Here is an 18,400-nt window from a genome sequence, read left to right on the forward strand (position 1 = left end):
TACATCTCTCTTCTCTCCCTGTCATCATTTATTCAGATGAGAGGGCATTGTCTTGTGTATTAATGCTTAGTGTGTGAGCATTTACAGTGATCAGCAATTATGCCCATTAACTACAAGTTAAAAGCCTAAGGACCACCACACTGATAGATCCAAAACAAAAACAAAAACAAAAACAAAAACAAAATAAATAAATGAAAAGAACAAAACCAAAAAGAAAAAAAAGAAAAAAAAAAAAGAAAAAAGAATCCCACACCCCTCAGGCCTCCATCCTCTCTCTCTCTCTCTCTCTCTCTCTCTCTGTCTCTCTCTCTCTCTACCTCTTCCCCACATTCTTTATGCTCCTCCTTACTGACAAAAGGCCCCAAAATTCCCATCCCTCAAGGATTCTTAGGCTTCACTAGGCACTTCCTCATTTAGGTGATGGCAATCCCAAAAGGGTTGGCACCAATTACTCAAAAAAAGCCCCTTACCCACTTGTCAACTCCTTTTGTCCCCACCCCCTCTCCGATCTCTCCCATTTATTATTAACTGTGAATCATTCGCTTTTACTGAACATGGTTGAGAGGAAAAACCAAGTAGCTAGCTAGCTAGCTAGCTAGGCGCCTACTAAAGCCAAATGCCTGTGCTACCGCAGTTACTATTACAGCAAAGTAATTACTTGTGCCCGTATGCCTATGATTGATACATAGCATGTGGCCGAGACAAAAACCAGTTTTAATAAACACCTACAAATACAAACAAGGCCAAAGGGGAAGGGGACTTAAGAGAAAGAGAGAGAGAGAGAGAGAGAGAGAGAGAGAGAGAGAGAGAGAGAGGGGAGGGGATATGGGATGGTACTATGGTGTGGTATTGTTGTTGCGGTGTATGTATTGGTGGTGTGGTGCGGGTGTGGGGAGGGGTGGGGGAGTGGCGGGAAACCCCAATAATTCCTGCCCCGCCCTGCCCGTTTTGTAAATCCGGGCAGGGGGGGCGGGCCCCCCACCCTGCCCCTGCCCCTGCCCCCCTGGGAAAACCGTTGAGCCTTCGCTGTTCGGTCGCTTTCTCTTCTCATGCATGCCCCAGAGTAAGACACATACTCTCTCTCTCTCTCTCTCTCTCTCTCTAGATCTCTCTCTAGATCCCCCTCTCTCTCTCTCTCTCTCTCTCTCTCCTTCTCTCCCCCTCTCTCTCTCTCTCTCTCTCTCTCTCTCTCTCTAGAGAGATGTGGGGACACAAAAAAAAAGAAAAAGTTTTACTTTACTGGAAAGGATAGCACCGTTGGATGGACCTGGTCCACCATAAATCATTCTCGAAAAATGCAATCTCTTTATTTATTTATTAGAGATACTTAAGTGTAAAATTATAAAGTAATGCTACCTGTTACGCTCGCGTGTAACGTTTTACATTCTACTTATCGGACATATTCGAGTAATCTTATCATTTATNCTCTTCCCCACATTCTTTATGCTCCTCCTTACTGACAAAAGGCCCCAAAATTCCCATCCCTCAAGGATTCTTAGGCTTCACTAGGCACTTCCTCATTTAGGTGATGGCAATCCCAAAAGGGTTGGCACCAATTACTCAAAAAAAGCCCCTTACCCACTTGTCAACTCCTTTTGTCCCCACCCCCTCTCCGATCTCTCCCATTTATTATTAAACTATGAATCATTCGCTTTTACTGAACATGGTTGAGAGGAAAAACCAAGTAGCTAGCTAGCTAGCTAGCTAGGCGCCTACTAAAGCCAAATGCCTGTGCTACCGCAGTTACCATTACAGCAAAGTAATTACTTGTGCCCGTATGCCTATGATTGATACATAGCATGTGGCCGAGACAAAAACCAGTTTTAATAAACACCTACAAATACAAACAAGGCCAAAGGGGAAGGGGGGGACTTAAGAGAAAGAGAGAGAGAGAGAGAGAGAGGGGAGGGGATATGGGATGGTACTATGGTGTGGTATTGTTGTTGCGGTGTATGTATTGGTGCATGGTGTGGTGCGGGTGTGGGGAGGGGTGGGGGAGTGGCGGGAAACCCCAATAATTCCTGCCCCGCCCTGCCCGTTTTGTAAATCCGGGCAGGGGGGGCGGGCCCCCCACCCTGCCCCTGCCCCTGCCCCCCTGGGAAAACCGTTGAGCCTTCGCTGTTCGGTCGCTTTCTCTTCTCATGCATGCCCCAGAGTAAGACACATACTCTCTCTCTCTCTCTCTCTCTCTCTCTCTAGATCTCTCTCTAGATCCCCCTCTCTCTCTCTCTCTCTCCTTCTCTCTCTCTCTCTCTCTCTCTCTAGAGAGATGTGGGGACACAAAAAAAAGAAAAGTTTTACTTTACTGGAAAGGATAGCACCGTTGGATGGACCTGGTCCACCATAAATCATTCTCGAAAAATGCAATCTCTTTATTTATTTATTAGAGATATTTAAGTGTAAAATTATAAAGTAATGCTACCTGTTACGCTCGCGTGTAACGTTTTACATTCTACTTATCCGCATATTCGAGTAATCTTATCATTTATTTTTAATACTAAAAATTTAAAAAATATATGAATTTTAAAATAGGTGAGGAGTGAGATGTATACATCGATATACATATACAAATAGTATTTTATTAACTTTAAATATTCGTTATATATAGTCTACAATATTTTAGAAAAAAAAAATTATTACATAATTTTTCGTGTATATAGAAAATATTATGTCTAGGTGTTACTTAGGTTTCAATCCATTTTTTCGTAGATAGATCGTTTAATCATTATAATCACATAATTATAGCTAGTAGTCTAAATTTTAAGGTCATTGGTTGACTTAAGACCTATTTGGCATGTTCTCCCTTATTAGGGTATTAAGCATTGGGCACGAATAATCTTTAATCTTAGCAGAGTATTTCATAAGCTGAAATTTTTTTAAAAAAAAAAACCTAAAGGATTTGATACAATTAGAAGCATAAATAAGGTAATATTTTATGAAACAACGTCAGCATTATGCTCTAGATATGTTTGTTGCATAAACAAGGTGGAGATGAGTAAAGTAATTTTTGACGAAAAATGTTTACTTTTGTTGTCCAAAATAACATAATTGACTTGGGCCCATTATAGATCGAAGTCAATTACGACCAAAAAAAAAAAAAAAAAAAAGAAAAAAAAAAAAAAAAAAAACCTCTTATTCTTTTAGCTTTTACGCCACTTACTTCTTATAAACAAACAGCAAAATTGAAAAAACAAACTTCAACTCCTCTGCTATCCAATCAAACAACAAACGAGAAATAATTCTTGTATGAACTCTAGTTCATTAATTTGAAAGTCTATTTGTACGCGAGCTTAATAATTAACTTTTGGTGAGAGGAAAAGGCCCAAGAATAGAGCTAAACAGAACACCGGTGAACCCGGTTCAAGCAACGACTTGTCGTACGAAGTGGCACAGTAATTTACTATGCCCTCTCCAATGGGTGCTGTTTAGAGTTTTTGGAAGCGGAGCACAAAACTGCTGAGGCGGCTGCAGCTGCTGCTGTTTGCTGCTTGCTGCGGCAGCAGTAGCAGGCGCTGCTATCATGCGCTAGAAAAGTACTGAGATCACCAGCTGTCTCCATGCCGCTCCCAACGTGCTTCATTTATTAATAATAGCTGCAGCGCCACTGTTTTAGATCGATGCTTCATCTTTCCCCGTCGATCCATCCCCTTTTCACCCGCTTAATAATAATAATAATAATAATAACAACAACATTGCTGGTAAGAAGAGATCGATGTGTGGAGAATTGTATGCTTTGTGAGAATAAATTAATTAATTAATTAATTATTCAACCGAAAAAAAAAAAAAAAAAAAGCGTTTGTATGGTGGCACGTGTCGAGAGAACGGGTCGTTGCTGGTGTCGTCTACTGCGTTGTTAGCGAGACAAGTGGGATGTTAAATAAACGGGGCTCTGATCTGTTCATGTACGGACCGATGCAATAATAACAGTAAAGAAGAAAAGAGTCAGTGCTGCTAATTTCAATACGTATGGATATGTTACTTTTTTAAGTCTTGAGCATTTGGTCTTTGTAACAATATATACCTTTTCAACAGAGAAAACCAAGTTGCCATGGCAAAAAAAGACCTAATAAAAAATCCTAATTTCCACATTGAAGATTTAGTAAAATAGGCCGTGTAAATTGGACCATAATATTAAAATAGACACAAGGTAGGATTAATTTGTTGTCTAATAACGAGAGACAGTAATAATGAGATGGGGGCAGGGGGAGTGCACTGTACCTGATGATTTCCCTTTCTGTTGGGCTAAGCCAGACCATTAGCGCATGCTACGGGGTTTTGTCCCTGTGTGGGCCTAGCTGTAGATTAGAGCCCACTAAAGAGCACCACTAAAGGATTCGACCTAAGTTAAACTTTGTACTTTGTGGGGATAATAGGATCAATCATTTATCAGGATTGGATAATAATTCCAGAAGAATACACAACTCATTGTCAAAGCAAACTAGATCAATCCTCTTTTGTTGATCATTGGAGAAGTGATTTGTTTGTTCACATGAAGAGCATTTTGCATTACAAGGAAGAAAAAGGCTTCAAAGTCCAAGATACCAGACGAGTACTGGGGAAAGCTTCAATATAAAGTTATAAACACGGTAATAACAATAATGACCCAAGTGAGAAAGGGGAAGCACGAATCCAATTCTAGGCCCATGAGAAGGGCCCACATAAAGTTACACTGCAGAAATAAGTATGGACGGGTTTTGCCTAACTGAAGCTTCTAAAGAAGTGATACTTTAGCAGAGCTGCTATTCAAAGTAGCAGTAACAGCTTTCGAGTGAAAAAGTCTCCCCCAGTTACTTGCTGAATTGCCTATTTCATCTTCCCGCCCCAACAAGAGCTTCATACTTGTTGTTGCCTAATGGCTATTGCCTATCTACATGATGGAGAAGCTATACCAGATGTGTCCTCCCACTTTCCACTATTCTAACCCTAATATGCTTAATGCCCTTTAACTTCTTTGACCTAACTACCACCCAAAATGCTTAGCAAAGTTAAGAAATTTAGCCCTATTATATTTCATATATAAAAATTACCCCAAATTCTATACCCCCAATTCTATGGGTGTCACACCAAAAGCATCACCAAACAAGCGAAATTTCAGAGTTCTCTTCTTTGATCACTTCACTATAGCTCGTGCGATACCTCTACCTTCTCTTCCATACTACAGTTAGGACATTTCCAATGAAGCTACTTCCTATCTTAATCTTCCAACACAACACAATTTAGATTAGAATTTCACTGTGATCTTCAATTTAACTGCTTACAGTTCGAGGAAGCACAATATAAAGAGATTATCCTACAGGGTTATGCAAAGGTAGCACTTGCAATCTATCCATCAGTCCATACACATTTACCGATTGGGAAATACTTTCACACAGTTTTGCTTATCACATAAAAATTTTTAATCGCCTCTTGACAACATGAATCTTTATTAATTAGATGTAGCTAACCCTTCCTATACATTTGAATAAAGAAAACCATTGTTCTGTTTGCCGTGCATTGTGTGGAACCGTATGTTTGTGAATACCTAGGGCGACCTCAAGACGATCAACACAATATCCAGAATAGTTGAACAAGAAAGGCAGTGAATGAGTCAAGACAGTCAATACAATATCCAGAATAGTAGGACAAGAAGGGTTGTAAATAATCTGAAAAATATACAGAGATTAATCTCTTATTTATGTGGCATATAGAGGGTTCTATTTCCCTTCGTGCATGCAAGCATCCTACACAGAATATAAGCATTCATATTAACAGCGTAATAGTACTGCAAATTATGACAAAAGACCACATGGAAGCATAAAAATGCATAGGGTTAAATGTATAAATAATCTCTCTGCCATCCTGCTAATGCAACTTGTCCTTTGTACTTTGATGAACTTTCACATCTAATGTACTTTAGTCCCTAACAACAAAAAAAAAGGGGGGGAAAATCTAAACCTTTTGTTGTAAAACGACTATCTGAAGTAAATTGAAATGAGTAGTCATTTAAAGCAGCAAAATAGTTATCTCATAAGACAAATCAGATTTTTTTTTTTTTTTTTGCTGGTTAGGAACTAAATTGTAATGTATGTGAAAGTCCAAGGACTTGAGTGTTTTGAGTTAAAAAGACAGACTAAATCACAGTATCAGGATATCACAGGAGTGTCTATACATTTTGCCCAAATGCATGTCACAACCCAAAGAGGTAAACGTCTTTATTAAGGTACCTGCAACACAAGTGGGAAAGATCATTCCCAGTTTAAGAGCTGTTCAGTGATGAAAGCTCCTCCTTACTCACATGCTCCCACTCCAACGATGGGTTGCTAGAATCACCTGCAAAAGCTTGTCTTCCCTGGTGCCTATCAGAAAAGTAGGACCCAAAAAGTGGGCAGGCCTCTGTTGCAGGAGTTCCACTTGTAGATGCAAGCCATGTATAGTTTGGCCAAATTCCTCTTTCCTCAGAGTAAGTTGTATTTAGGTGGTTGATATTATCATCCACTAGTGAACTAATGTTTTGCTGTTCAGCATCACCATGTGCCTGCTGGTTCTGCCGCACACTATCCAAATTGAAAAATTGGCAAAGCTTTTGATTCTCATCTCCACAGTTGGGATTCGGGTTATCAATTCGTCCTCTTAAAATTCTTAATCTGGCCATAACAGAAGCATCAACCTCATCTTCCCTCTTTACAGTTAATTCAGAATTTTGGTTGTAGTTGCTTGCCCCCAAAGAATTTACAGCTTCAGGCCGTCCTTTAAGAATGTCCAAGCTACCCGTTATAGAAGCTTCTACCTCATCAGCGTTCTTAATGTTCCATTCATCGAACTCTTTCACGTGATATTTTGGTTTAGTAGCATTTCCATTGTCCGAAAGTAAGCTGTGTACAGTTTCTTTTGTTTCCGATGGGTGCTCCTCCTCGCAATCAGGATTTGAATAATCAATTCGTGCTTTAAGGACTTTTAGTCTGGCCATAACAGCAGCATCAGCCTCATCTAACCTGTCTTCATATACCTTCTGAGGTAACTCATAGCTACACTCACCACAAGAATTTATATTATCAACCCGTCCGTTTAGTACTCTGTATCTAGCCATGACCGAAACATCTATCTCATCTTGAGGTCGCCTCTTGCTGCTTCCACCTCCATCAGTCTTCAAGGTTGAGTATTCGAAGTTACCATCTGGTGTATTCATAGAATTTAGGCTTATTAATCTGGTCACTTCATCTGAAGGCTTAACATCATCTGAGGGGTCACTAGAATTCACTGCAACGCAAATTTATCAAGGTTAGCAGCCATGAAAGTCAGAAGGCAATGAACCAAAATACGGACCTTTTTGTTGGAGCTTGGCACTTCCCGTCTTAAGCTTCATGCGAGCAAGTTCATATTTCATGGAACATAATGCAACCTCTGCCTCAATCCATAGATTCTTATACAAAAGTGTACAAGCATCTCCCTCCTGCTCAAAAGGACTTTCCTCTGGAAGCTTATCAAGGGCCTGCCAACGAGTAAAACACACAACATGCTTGTTAAACTATAGAAAATCTTCCATAGTTTAGATAAAATAGAATTATGTCAAGAGTCCGAGACTCACCTGTAAAATGCTTTTCCTAAGATTTGTATCAACAATTCCAGGAATAGAGTGAAGAGACTTATCATCATTTTCAGCGCACACAATAGGATCTATCTTTGCTTTCATTTCAGGGGAGCTTCTATTGTCGCTCACTTTAGCACCATCTTCTGCCTTCAGTTCAACCTGATGTTGGACAGAAGGAAACATCATAAGAGTATAACAAGTTAACAGCCAACATCAGAGACAATATAGTTTTCTTTTTCCGAGAAAAATAAGACACGATTACCGCTATTCCCAGCACTTGAGTTTACCCTCACCACATGCACATAGTGAAGGAAGAAAGTAATATGATCGAATAGGAAACCAATTTATTTACACAGATCAAACGAATGTATCAAGAAACTACAGTGAAAAAAATCATCAAGATAATAACATTAAAAGATGGAACTGTAGTGACACAAAAAAAAAATTCCGTAGGTAATCATGGAGTGGCAATTTGCAATCACAAATCATATTCAATGCATTTTCAGAACGAGATTTTCTGTCAAGTGCTGCAAACAAACATACAAAAAGAAAGAATAGCAAGCTGGGAGGTAGTATAGACTGGAAAATTTTGCATCTATTTCTAATAATTCCGTACCACATATAAGTACCAAAATCATAGCTTTGTGGGGACATCATAATAAAGAAAGCCCTCAGTAATGGGAGAATGTATTTTGCCTTGCCTAAAATAGTCTTGCCTATGCTTACAATCATTGCAGTTACTTAATTTTCGGTTCTGAAAGTTAGGAGTATAATTGACACAAATTGAAACTTTTAGTCATGTGGAACAATGTAAAAGATCAATCGAGTAGTAAATGTAAGAGTATAAGAATTTCTTACATTTTTTACTTTGGCAATATAAGATTTAAGATTTTCTATTACTGATTGCAGAAGCTCATGATCAGATCCCCTCAGTTTATACCCATTTCTTGACGTGGACAAAAGCATTCGTGACAAATTATGCAGTGAGGTAAGAAGAAGTGGAATATCTTCCCCAGAATCTGTACAGTTGCCAGCAACGTCAGAAGAGTCTACAGCTTCAGGCTTTCTGCGGGGAATTGCAACTTCAGAAGGAGAAATTTTCATGGTTTTATCTCTATCAGCACTAGGATCAGATAAACTATCCATCGCTGCTTCTTGTTGAGTTCTCTCTGAGCAAATTAGACCATCAGCCATTACTTTGTTATTTGCTGACGAAACTTTCTCATCTTCGTTTGGTTGTATCACACAACCCTCTGGCTCGGAATCAGTAGTTACATATTTCATTGCTCCATTAGGTGGATTTTCAGGAATGCCTGTAATGTGATCAGCCTTCTTAATCCCAGCCTCAGCACATCTCGAGTTAACATCTTTTCCATCCACAGATTGTTGACATTTACCATGCAAGTTAACACCTGAAGAGTACTCAACTGGGAAAAGATCATTCTGTTTATCCTTGCAAGTTGAACTTCCAACGTGTGGAGTAGATGGAGTCTGTAAAAAGTTGATAGTAGCTTGAAGATTCTTTTGACCTTGCTGCAAATCACTGAAGCTAGATTGACCCTTTGCAAATTTATCTGAATGTTCCTCTACCCCAATATCCAATGGATAATGATGTGAAGATGGAGCTCCCTTCCAACATGGTGAGTCCACAGAAAGGTTCTGTTGATCAAGTGAGTCCGATGAAATTTGCTCTGAAATATGAGGTTCAGCTGTATCATATTCGCCGCTGGCAAAGCTATGTTTCAGCTGTATACTACTCACCTTAATCCCATGAACTGAATCATTGCTTACAGTATAACACCCTTTTATAGGCGGACTACTGATAGTAGCACTATTGTCTCGCTTCATATTGTTAGCACCTATGCTCCAATAAGAATAATTGCCTTCCATGTTTTCATGAGTTCTTGATTCCTTCTGCTCACCTGAGACACAATCAAAGTAATCCAAATTGATTCTACACGGATTTGCATGTTGAATGGTGGAAAATGCAGCTTCTGAGATACCGCAATCTGTCGATGAAACAGTTTCCCCTGCTTGATCATACAGTGGAGTTAAGGTAATAGATGCTGCAGGCAGTTTATAAGACATTTGATCTGTTGAAGAGGAAGCAAGTTGAGAGACGTAGTAGTCATAAGTGGAATTTGAATTGAACTTCTTGCAAGCTTCTGCTGCTCGAGGTGGGTCTAGTGATGAAGAACTAGGTATTCTATTTAACAATGAACTAGAATCCAGGAATGACGATCCAAACCCATAAGTTGGCAGATACTTCTCATCTAGCCATTGTAAGCTTTCTGGTTGGAAGTGATTTTCTCTTGCAAAGGAACTAACATATTTTCCAGATTGTACAAGTGGATCTTCACTTGCTCTAGATCCCTCAGAAACTACAGCAGCCGCAGCAGCAGCAACTGGAATCATCAAATATTAGATGATAACATGATGCCAAATGCTAGCATGACATATCAACTAAAAGAACTACAGCACAGTATGTATTGGTTATACAAGGCTATCTTGTCTACAATCACAAACTGAATATTAGCCTCCAAAATATTTCTCTTGGAATATGATAAATCACCTCGTAAGTGCAGAATGGTATCCTATATACCACGAATAGCTCGTATACTAAAATAGCTATCCACGTAGTAAAATTTAGTAGTAAAATTTAGTAGTACAACAAAGAGATCACAGATGACACTACAGTGGAGGAGACAACCTAGTAAGATGACTTGCGACGCTGAGTAGTGAATAACACAAATCAAGCCTTGAATACAAGTGAATCTAAAACCCTAGACACTGCAAATTCCACAAATTTCATTCGAGGATGAAGAGTAACAGGAATCGTTGAGGAAAATACCTCCATGAAAAGGAGAGAATTGGAAGTTCGGCGAGGGATCGATCCAAGAAGAGCTCTCGTCACCGCCCCTCGCACGCTCCCCTTCCAAAGGCCTATCCCAGGGACTCGAACCCACTCGCCAAAACCCTTCGAAACCCGGTAAGGGCTCCGAGGAGCAATTCGACGAGGGAGAATAAGAAGGGTAATAGGGATCTGCTTCGACGACGCCGGCGCCCGCGCTAAAGCGATATCCGGCGCTCGGAGGAGCCAACTGGGGCGAGGGCGCCGCGGCGGCGGAGAGTGGAGGGAGCGAGTAGAGTCCGGGGGCGGTGGGGGCGGTGGGGGCGTGGGGGTTGGGATCGAAGGGGAGGGGGCGATCGACGGTGAAGGGAGGGGCCAGTGGGGAGAGGGAGGAGGCAAGCGGCGGAAGCGGCGGCAAAGGACGGCGTCGGCCGCCAGAGGAGGCAGCTCCGCCGCCGCCGCCGGAGAAGGGGATCATCACCTAGGGTTAGGGTAACGTGGAGAGGGGTCGGAGGTGGGCGTCGTAGAGATCGTCGTCGGAGGAGTGACGCGAAAGATCGGGGCCAGGGCCTTTTTCTAACTGACTAACTCCGAGGGAAAGCTTATACAAACAAATATATTATTACGTGCCCTGGTCAAACCAGCATCGGATTCCGATAAAGGCAATTTTCCGGGTCAGACCCGGACTGATAATTATAGGCCTGTTGGGCTCCCGGGATGTCGGGATGTGCTTTTGCTTCAAGCGGGCCGAAACGAGCTTGTCGGCCCACTCGACTGGTAAATATGGTAATATCTCCAAAAATTTTATTTTAAATGTATCTTTATTTCTTACTATCTTGGCTCGAAATCAGAATCAGTATCAAAATAAAAATACGCTGAAAACAGAATCAGAATGATTCATTATCTCATTATGTTTGATTCGCCACCTGAATCGAAATCTAAATGAACCATTCTTATTGTCAATATTTGATTCAAATAGATATAAGAAACAAAATTAAATTAATATGTCAATGTTATCTTTATGATATACCAGTTTAAATTCAAACTAAAAATTAAATACTAAAAATTTATGCCAAAATTTTAAATATAATTTTTAGAAAAAAAATTAAAATTTGAAATTGAACGAATAATTCAAAATATAAAACTAAAATTTGATTTATTCAAATTTAAATTTAAAATAATAATTTAAATTTCAAATTGACTCCATAAATTTAATTCAAATTTTAAATAAAATTTGAATAAAACTTTAGATTTTAAATTAAATTCAAATTTATAAATTAGATTTGAAATGCTCGATTGAATTTTTATTTTTAATTTAAATTTAAATTAAAATTAAAATTTATAAATATAATTTTTAAGCTTAAAGTTATATTTTAATTTAAAAATAAGCTTAAAAAAATAAATTTAACCCCAACAAATTCAATCCGCCCGGATTCATTTTTCAATCCGGCCTAGATTCTAAGCCGGATTGGAAAAAAAAATAATTAAAAAAATTTTATTTATCAAATACGAAATAAAAATCTCGCGTATCAAATAGGAAAAAACAGTTTCCTTCATTTCAATTTTAATTTCAAAATAAAAAAAGTGAAGAATCAAGCGAACCCTCTGAGCAGCTGCCCAACTAAACGAGATGACATTAAATATGCACCAGTAAATATCATATCAAACTACATTATCCTTCTATTTTCCTTTCCATTTCAATCTTATTCTTTCCAATAACATAGAGCCACGTGTCTAGGTTGTGTAGCGATTTCTATGCGACCAAAGTGGTAGGGAACTCTTCGCCCCGTATCATACTACTCTTCTCACCGACGACACTAGCGGGTTCGCAAATCCGGGTACGGAGCCAAGTCGCGGTGATTATTGATGGGACCCACACGTATACAGCAGATAACGTCACGCGTCGGCCACGTCCGCATATCCTGCACCCGCCTCACCGCTTCTAGAAGTTTCAATTTTAGAGATCAGAATCCCCCACAAATCACACCCCCGATCCCAATCCCAGCGATGCTGCTGCACACCGCAAAAACCTAAAAAACGACCGCCCCAATCTCACCCCGGCAACCTCTTCGTGTTTGCAAACCCTAACCCTAGGCCTCGAAGGAGAGGCGGAGAAGATGATACAGGTGGCGATCGTGGCGGAGCTGCTGCAGGAGTACACCGCGGTGGTGGCGCGCGTGCTGCAGCAGCTGCTCAGCGAAGCGCCGTTCCCGAGGCGGATGCGCTTCCTCATCCTGCGGAGCATCCCCTTCGCGCCGGCGCCGACGCCGACGCCGCTCCCGCCGCCGCCCTACGCGATCCGCGTCGCCACCCGCTGAGATCGCCGCGGCAGCGTCGGAAACCCGCTGAATAGCAGATCCCCCCCTTCGATCGCTCTTTCCAGTTTTGTTTTTGCTTCTTTTTTTTTTGTGGAAATTTTTGTTAGGCGATTTTGCTATTTCCGTTTTGTTTTCTTCTGTGAGTTTGTGTACATATCTTGCCTCTTTTAGATGAGTTTTATTATTGTTTTGAAGTAAATTGTTGAGCGGTTAGTGTTTAAGATCATCGATAGTTGGATGGATGGAGTTGTGTTCAGTGTATGTACGCGATCTTGTTTCGTGTTTTATTCGCTTCGGGAAGTGTACGGCTCTTACGTTCGATCAGGTGATCTTTAAAAACAAGAAACAAAATTTTAATAGAAAGAGACTCTAGTTTGTGCTGCGTATCAGGGAATTTTTTATTCCTCAAAAAGACCTGTAAATTTATTTGCGGGTAAAACAATTTTTTCATGAAAAAAAATATTTTCGTAAATTTTTATTTTTTGAATAAAAATATTATTTTTTTATAAAATTTGAAAGAATGGAAAAATTATTTATTCTGGAAATAAGTTATTTTTCGGGAGGCCAAACATTTCCTTTCTATAGGTAAAGAATCACGCCGGATCAGTGTGTAAAATTTGTAACTTGATTACTTAATCGATGCTTTACGAAAATTTTCATCAGTTAGTAATCTTTTCAACTGCTGTCAAAAAATATAAATTAGATTAATGCTCATATAATAATGATGAGCGGTTAAGGTGTGCCAATCACAAGAAAATAATTGAGAGGAATAATTGAGATGTCAATCTCAAAATAGTTTATAGCTGAGGGTGTTCCCTGTACATCATCTATTTGGCAAAGACAACCCATAATGTGACAAAGATTTCTAACCTAAGATTAGATGACTTTAAACTGCTCTGTCCTGAGAATATTAACAACAACCTTAATACCCTGAAAATTTTTTTGTTTCATCCTATAGTGAAACATCAACATTAAATCAAATTTAAAGAGTGAAAGGTGAAGAATCAATTTTTGGCTTCATGTTCAACCAAGCAATTTAGGCACTTCCATATTTTTGATTCTATTATGGATTATGAGATCCTAATTAATGCGGAGGAACAACTGCTGGCTTGTCCAGCAGTGGTTACCCAAATTGTTGTCTTTGAGGTCAGTGATTTAATCCGCACTTGTGTGTTAAAAAACAAAACAAAACAGAAACAAGATTTGGATTGTTTATGTTTTGGATCGTTCTTTGTTGTATTGTTTACAGCATTTCGTGTTCCAATTGTGTCGCATTTTGGATCCTGTTAGTTTGGATCTTTTTCTTTGGGTTCTCAGTAATTTTAGAGATATATAGAGAGAGAAAGAAAATTAGGTTACTATACTATTAATAGTACCAAGCGCTTCAACTATTAGGTTTTCGACCCTTAGATGACAGTTAGGATAATACTTGTCCTCTAGGGTTAAATAGGTGGTTAGTTAAATAGTATGATCTAACGGATGAAATTAGTTAAATAGATAGCTCTAACAACGAAAAATTCGATAGTACTAAGTGTTTGTTACTATCAATAGCATAGTAGCCGAACTCTATATATATATATATATATATTTATTTATTTATTTATTTATTTGAGTTAAAATACTTTTAAAAGCACGAGTGCTTCTAAGTTTTTAGTCATTGGATCTACTCCTTGATTACTAATACCTATTGGATCAAACACTATTCCACCTACCACCACCTACTACTATCATCTCAACCCTACATCTCTCCATCTAATGGCGATAAATTCAAAAACACCACCCCCTTTGTGCTTTTGAAAGTATTCCAGCTCAACTATATATATATATATGCAAAATGAGTCTGATCAAATATGATATTTGTATATACAGTAGTGTACTGTTATAGAACTTGCTCTCTCTCTAGTACAGGACAATAGGGAACAATTTCTTCCAGGACTTTCTAAATTTGTTGCTGTTAAAACTCGCCAATCGCGAAATCTTTTTGATCTCAGCTCTCTCTTCAGCTGGGTCCCCCTCCTTGTGGATTTCCGGCGTCGATTCGTCCCAAAAGTGAGCTCCCCTTCGCTTCTTCCTGATGGTGGCAAGCACATCATCTCTGTTGCAAATTCCCCACACCGTGACCTTCTCAAGGCGGTAATCGACATCCACGGAATGTATCCCTGCACGATTATATATCACAACACTCATCATGATCGCCCAAATTGATTCCCTCTACGTTAAAATATCGTTCAAAATGATAGTAAAGTGCTCAAATTCGAATCATATAATGTTAAAATGCGAACTATACTACGCCGCAATAAAAGGGTTAAAAAAAGAAATGTAGTGTTACTGTTACCTCTTAAATGTGACAATGCCTTCTTAATTTTCTTCTCACAGCCATATGAATATAGAGGCACCTTCATCTCCACATATTGAGGTTCCACATTCTTAATGGCAGGAACTATTTGTAGCTTATTAGCCATTATTATTGAACGAACCTCTCCAAGAAATGAAACCCGTAGTTCCATATATCCACATTTTTGGGCTCATTTATAATCTTTAAGTTCGGCCCTAAAAGTGGAATGTGAGTGGATTTCGTGGCCCACAAACAAAACGCCGAATTCTATAGGCTTGCGTGGCTCTCCCGTGGCTCCGTTCACTTTTTTCCTTTATTCTTTTTTATTTTTATTTGTTAGAGAGATTATTACGTGCGCCTGGTGCATCAATAACAGGAAGCTCTCAACATTGTATATATTATTAATGACTAAAAATACATTTTATGAATAAAACATTACAGACCGACAATCCCTAGCGCAAATGGCAAAGCACTTGGTGGTTGGTATCCGAGGTCTCAAGTTCGAATCCTAATTAATTCATATTTCTAGTTAAGTTTATTTCTAAATGAAATAAACAAGACGGATAGCATACTATCTATCTCTTAAAAAAAAATATCAAGTGGTCTTAAAATTCAACGATAGAGAGAAAAAAATCACCGAATGAAGCATGTAGTGGGCTACCCTTTTCTCAAAAAATATAAAAATATAATAATGCTAATGATTTTTTAAGACTCGTTGAATGTTGTAGTATGTATATATGTATATAATGTCATGTCAAATTATTGATTTGAGGCCTCTTGAGTAATATTTGGGGTGCACCAGGTGTAGTCAATAAGTCGGGCAATGATAGTTTGGATTAGGGGGTTACGTGGAATCTTCTCATTGGCTAGCGTTGGGGGAAAGGGCTTTTTTCAGTGGAGAGAGTTTGTGCCATCCTTACAGTTTTAAGATTTTCTATTGACTTTTGCTGATGGCAGAAGCACTTGGCTCCCATGTGAGCTGTTGTGTAAAGCGCTTCTTTGCTTCGACTGTAGGGTAAGCATACCCTAATTAACATTGTAGACGAGGAATTGAGCGTTTCTGGCGCGAGTGGCAAAAGACCTGATAATTGATATTCAAAATTTTAAATTTGAATTCTAATTACTTGAATCCTAACTGATTCATAATTTTCTAAAAAAACTAAATAAAGCGGGTATGTAGATGTGAAATTTACGTTTCTATAGTGTAGTATATTTTTTTTTTCCTTTTTTTATTTCTGTGGCTATTAACTGCTTCAAATTGAAGGCACGTGGGAGGAATCGACCCAAGCCCGACAAGAATTCGGCCAGATTCATTTATTAATACTTATCTCGTTTTCAAAATATATAAATGCTCTAATAAAATTTTATTTATTAACTATCAATGAGAAATGCTGTGTCATCCCACTGTGGGTTTAATTTCTTTGTTGATGTGTTTGCACCTATTATGTAAGAGGTTGCGATTGAAATATATATGTATTTTGAGACACTATATAAATTTATCAACAAATTAATAATATATAAAAATAATATATATTATAAAATATGTATAGCAATGATGATTATCAATTGATGGACTGGTTGGGATGGCTAATAATTTTTTTTTTGAAATTAGGTATTTTATGATCCGTTGTACTAAGATGGATTGATGTGTATGGTTAACCTTATGCGATAGTTTAAATGCTCGTTGTTGTTGGTTTTGGTGCATAAATGAAGTAAAAAAAATGGCCCAAAACTTGTGACACACTATTGTATATATGCTAGTGAAGTTACCCGTGTATTGCGACGGGTTAATGCTATAGAAGATAAAAGATTGATAAAATTAAAATTTTAAAATTTTTTAATTTGTAATGAGACACCAATAAATATAAATAAAAAATATAAAACAGATATATACAAATATGGCAAAAGTTATAACAGCAAATAAATTATACATAACAATAGTGAAAGTTACAATAGCAAATAGATATTCTTTTTTTTAAACGATTTGTTTAAATAAAAATAGATCATATGAATATATTATTTAGAAAGTGGGCGGGTGGGAAGATGAAGCATTGGGTAGAGATGAGATGGGAAGGCGAAGCATCAAAGAGTGTGGAGAGGGGGTGAAGGAAGAACTGCTACATTGCAAATTCCATGATAANACGCCGAATTCTATAGGCTTGCGTGGCTCTCCCGTGGCTCCGTTCACTTTTTTCCTTTATTCTTTTTTATTTTTATTTGTTAGAGAGATTATTACATGCGCCTGGTGCATCAATAACAGGAAGCTCTCAACATTGTGTATATTATTAATGACTAAAAATACATTTTATAAATAAAACATTACATACCGACAATCCCTAACGCAAATGGCAAAACACTTGGTGGTTGATATCCGAGATCTCAAGTTCGAATCCTAATTGATTCACATTTCTAGTTAAGTTTATTTCTAAATGAAATAAACAAAACGGATAGCATGCTATCTATCTCTCGAAAAAAAATATCAAGTGGTCTTAAAATTCAACGATAGAGAGAAAAAAATCACCGAATGAAGCACGCAGTGGGCTACCCTTTTCTCAAAAAATATAAAAATATAATAATGCTAATGATTTTTTAAGGCTCGTTGAATGTTGTAGTATATATATATATATATATAATGTCATGTCAAATTATTGATTTGAGGATTCTTGAGTAATATTTGGGGTGCACCAGGTGTAGTCAATAAGTTGCGCAATGATAGTTTGGATTAGGGGGTTACGTGGAATCTTCTCATTGGCTAGCGCTGGGGGAAAGGGCTTTTTTTAGTGGAGAGAGTTTGTGTCATCCTTACAGTTTTAAGATTTTCTATTGGCTTTTGCTGATGGCAGAAGCACTTGGCTCCCATGTGAGCTGTTGTGTAAAGCGCTTCTTTGCTTCGAGTGTAGGGTAAGCATACCCTAATTAACATTGTAAACGAGGAACCGAGCGTTTCTGACGCGAGTAGCAAAAGACCTGATGATAGATATTCAAAATTTTAAATTCGAATCCTAATTTCTTGAATCCTAACTGATTCATAATTTTCTAAAAAAACTAAATAAAGCGGGTATGTAGATGTGAAATTTACGTTTCTATAGTGTAGTATATTTGTTTTTTCCTTTTTTTTTTATTTATGTGGCTATTAACTGCTTCAAAGTGAAGGCACGTGGGAGGAATCGACCCAAGCCCGACAAGAATTCGGCCAGATTCATTTATTAATACTTATCTTGTTTTCAGAATATATAAATGCTCTAATAAAATTTTATTTATTAACTATCAATGGGAAATGCTGTGTCATCCCACTGTGGGTTTAATTTCTTTGTTGATGTGTTTGCACC

The 18,400-nt window shown here is 38.3% G+C and overlaps 2 protein-coding genes across 7 annotated transcripts; both read right to left on the minus strand.

The window, feature by feature from the left end:
- Positions 5,557-10,997, minus strand: LOC109707349. 6 transcript variants are annotated; one of them, XM_020228566.1, is made up of 7 exons: positions 10,419-10,997; positions 9,571-9,660; positions 8,426-9,489; positions 7,565-7,726; positions 7,303-7,468; positions 6,204-7,236; positions 5,557-5,720 (listed from the first exon to the last, which is right to left on the minus strand). In XM_020228566.1, exons 1-6 carry the CDS (start codon positions 10,894-10,896, stop codon positions 6,236-6,238), a joined length of 2,961 nt encoding a protein of 986 aa, XP_020084155.1. In that variant the 5' UTR covers positions 10,897-10,997; the 3' UTR covers positions 5,557-5,720; positions 6,204-6,235. The 6 variants fall into 6 exon arrangements, with proteins under 6 accessions (XP_020084155.1, XP_020084152.1, XP_020084156.1 ...); XM_020228563.1 differs by having other exon boundaries at positions 9,571-9,972; XM_020228567.1 differs by lacking the exon at positions 9,571-9,660.
- Positions 14,481-15,225, minus strand: LOC109708170 (heavy metal-associated isoprenylated plant protein 30). The gene is made up of 2 exons (XM_020229795.1): positions 15,072-15,225; positions 14,481-14,895 (listed from the first exon to the last, which is right to left on the minus strand). The coding sequence occupies exons 1-2, from the start codon at positions 15,196-15,198 to the stop codon at positions 14,636-14,638; spliced, it is 387 nt and encodes a 128-aa protein (XP_020085384.1). The 5' UTR covers positions 15,199-15,225; the 3' UTR covers positions 14,481-14,635.

Source organism: Ananas comosus, linkage group 3, assembly GCF_001540865.1.
Source record: "Ananas comosus cultivar F153 linkage group 3, ASM154086v1, whole genome shotgun sequence".
Classification (NCBI taxonomy): domain Eukaryota; kingdom Viridiplantae; phylum Streptophyta; class Magnoliopsida; order Poales; family Bromeliaceae; genus Ananas; species Ananas comosus.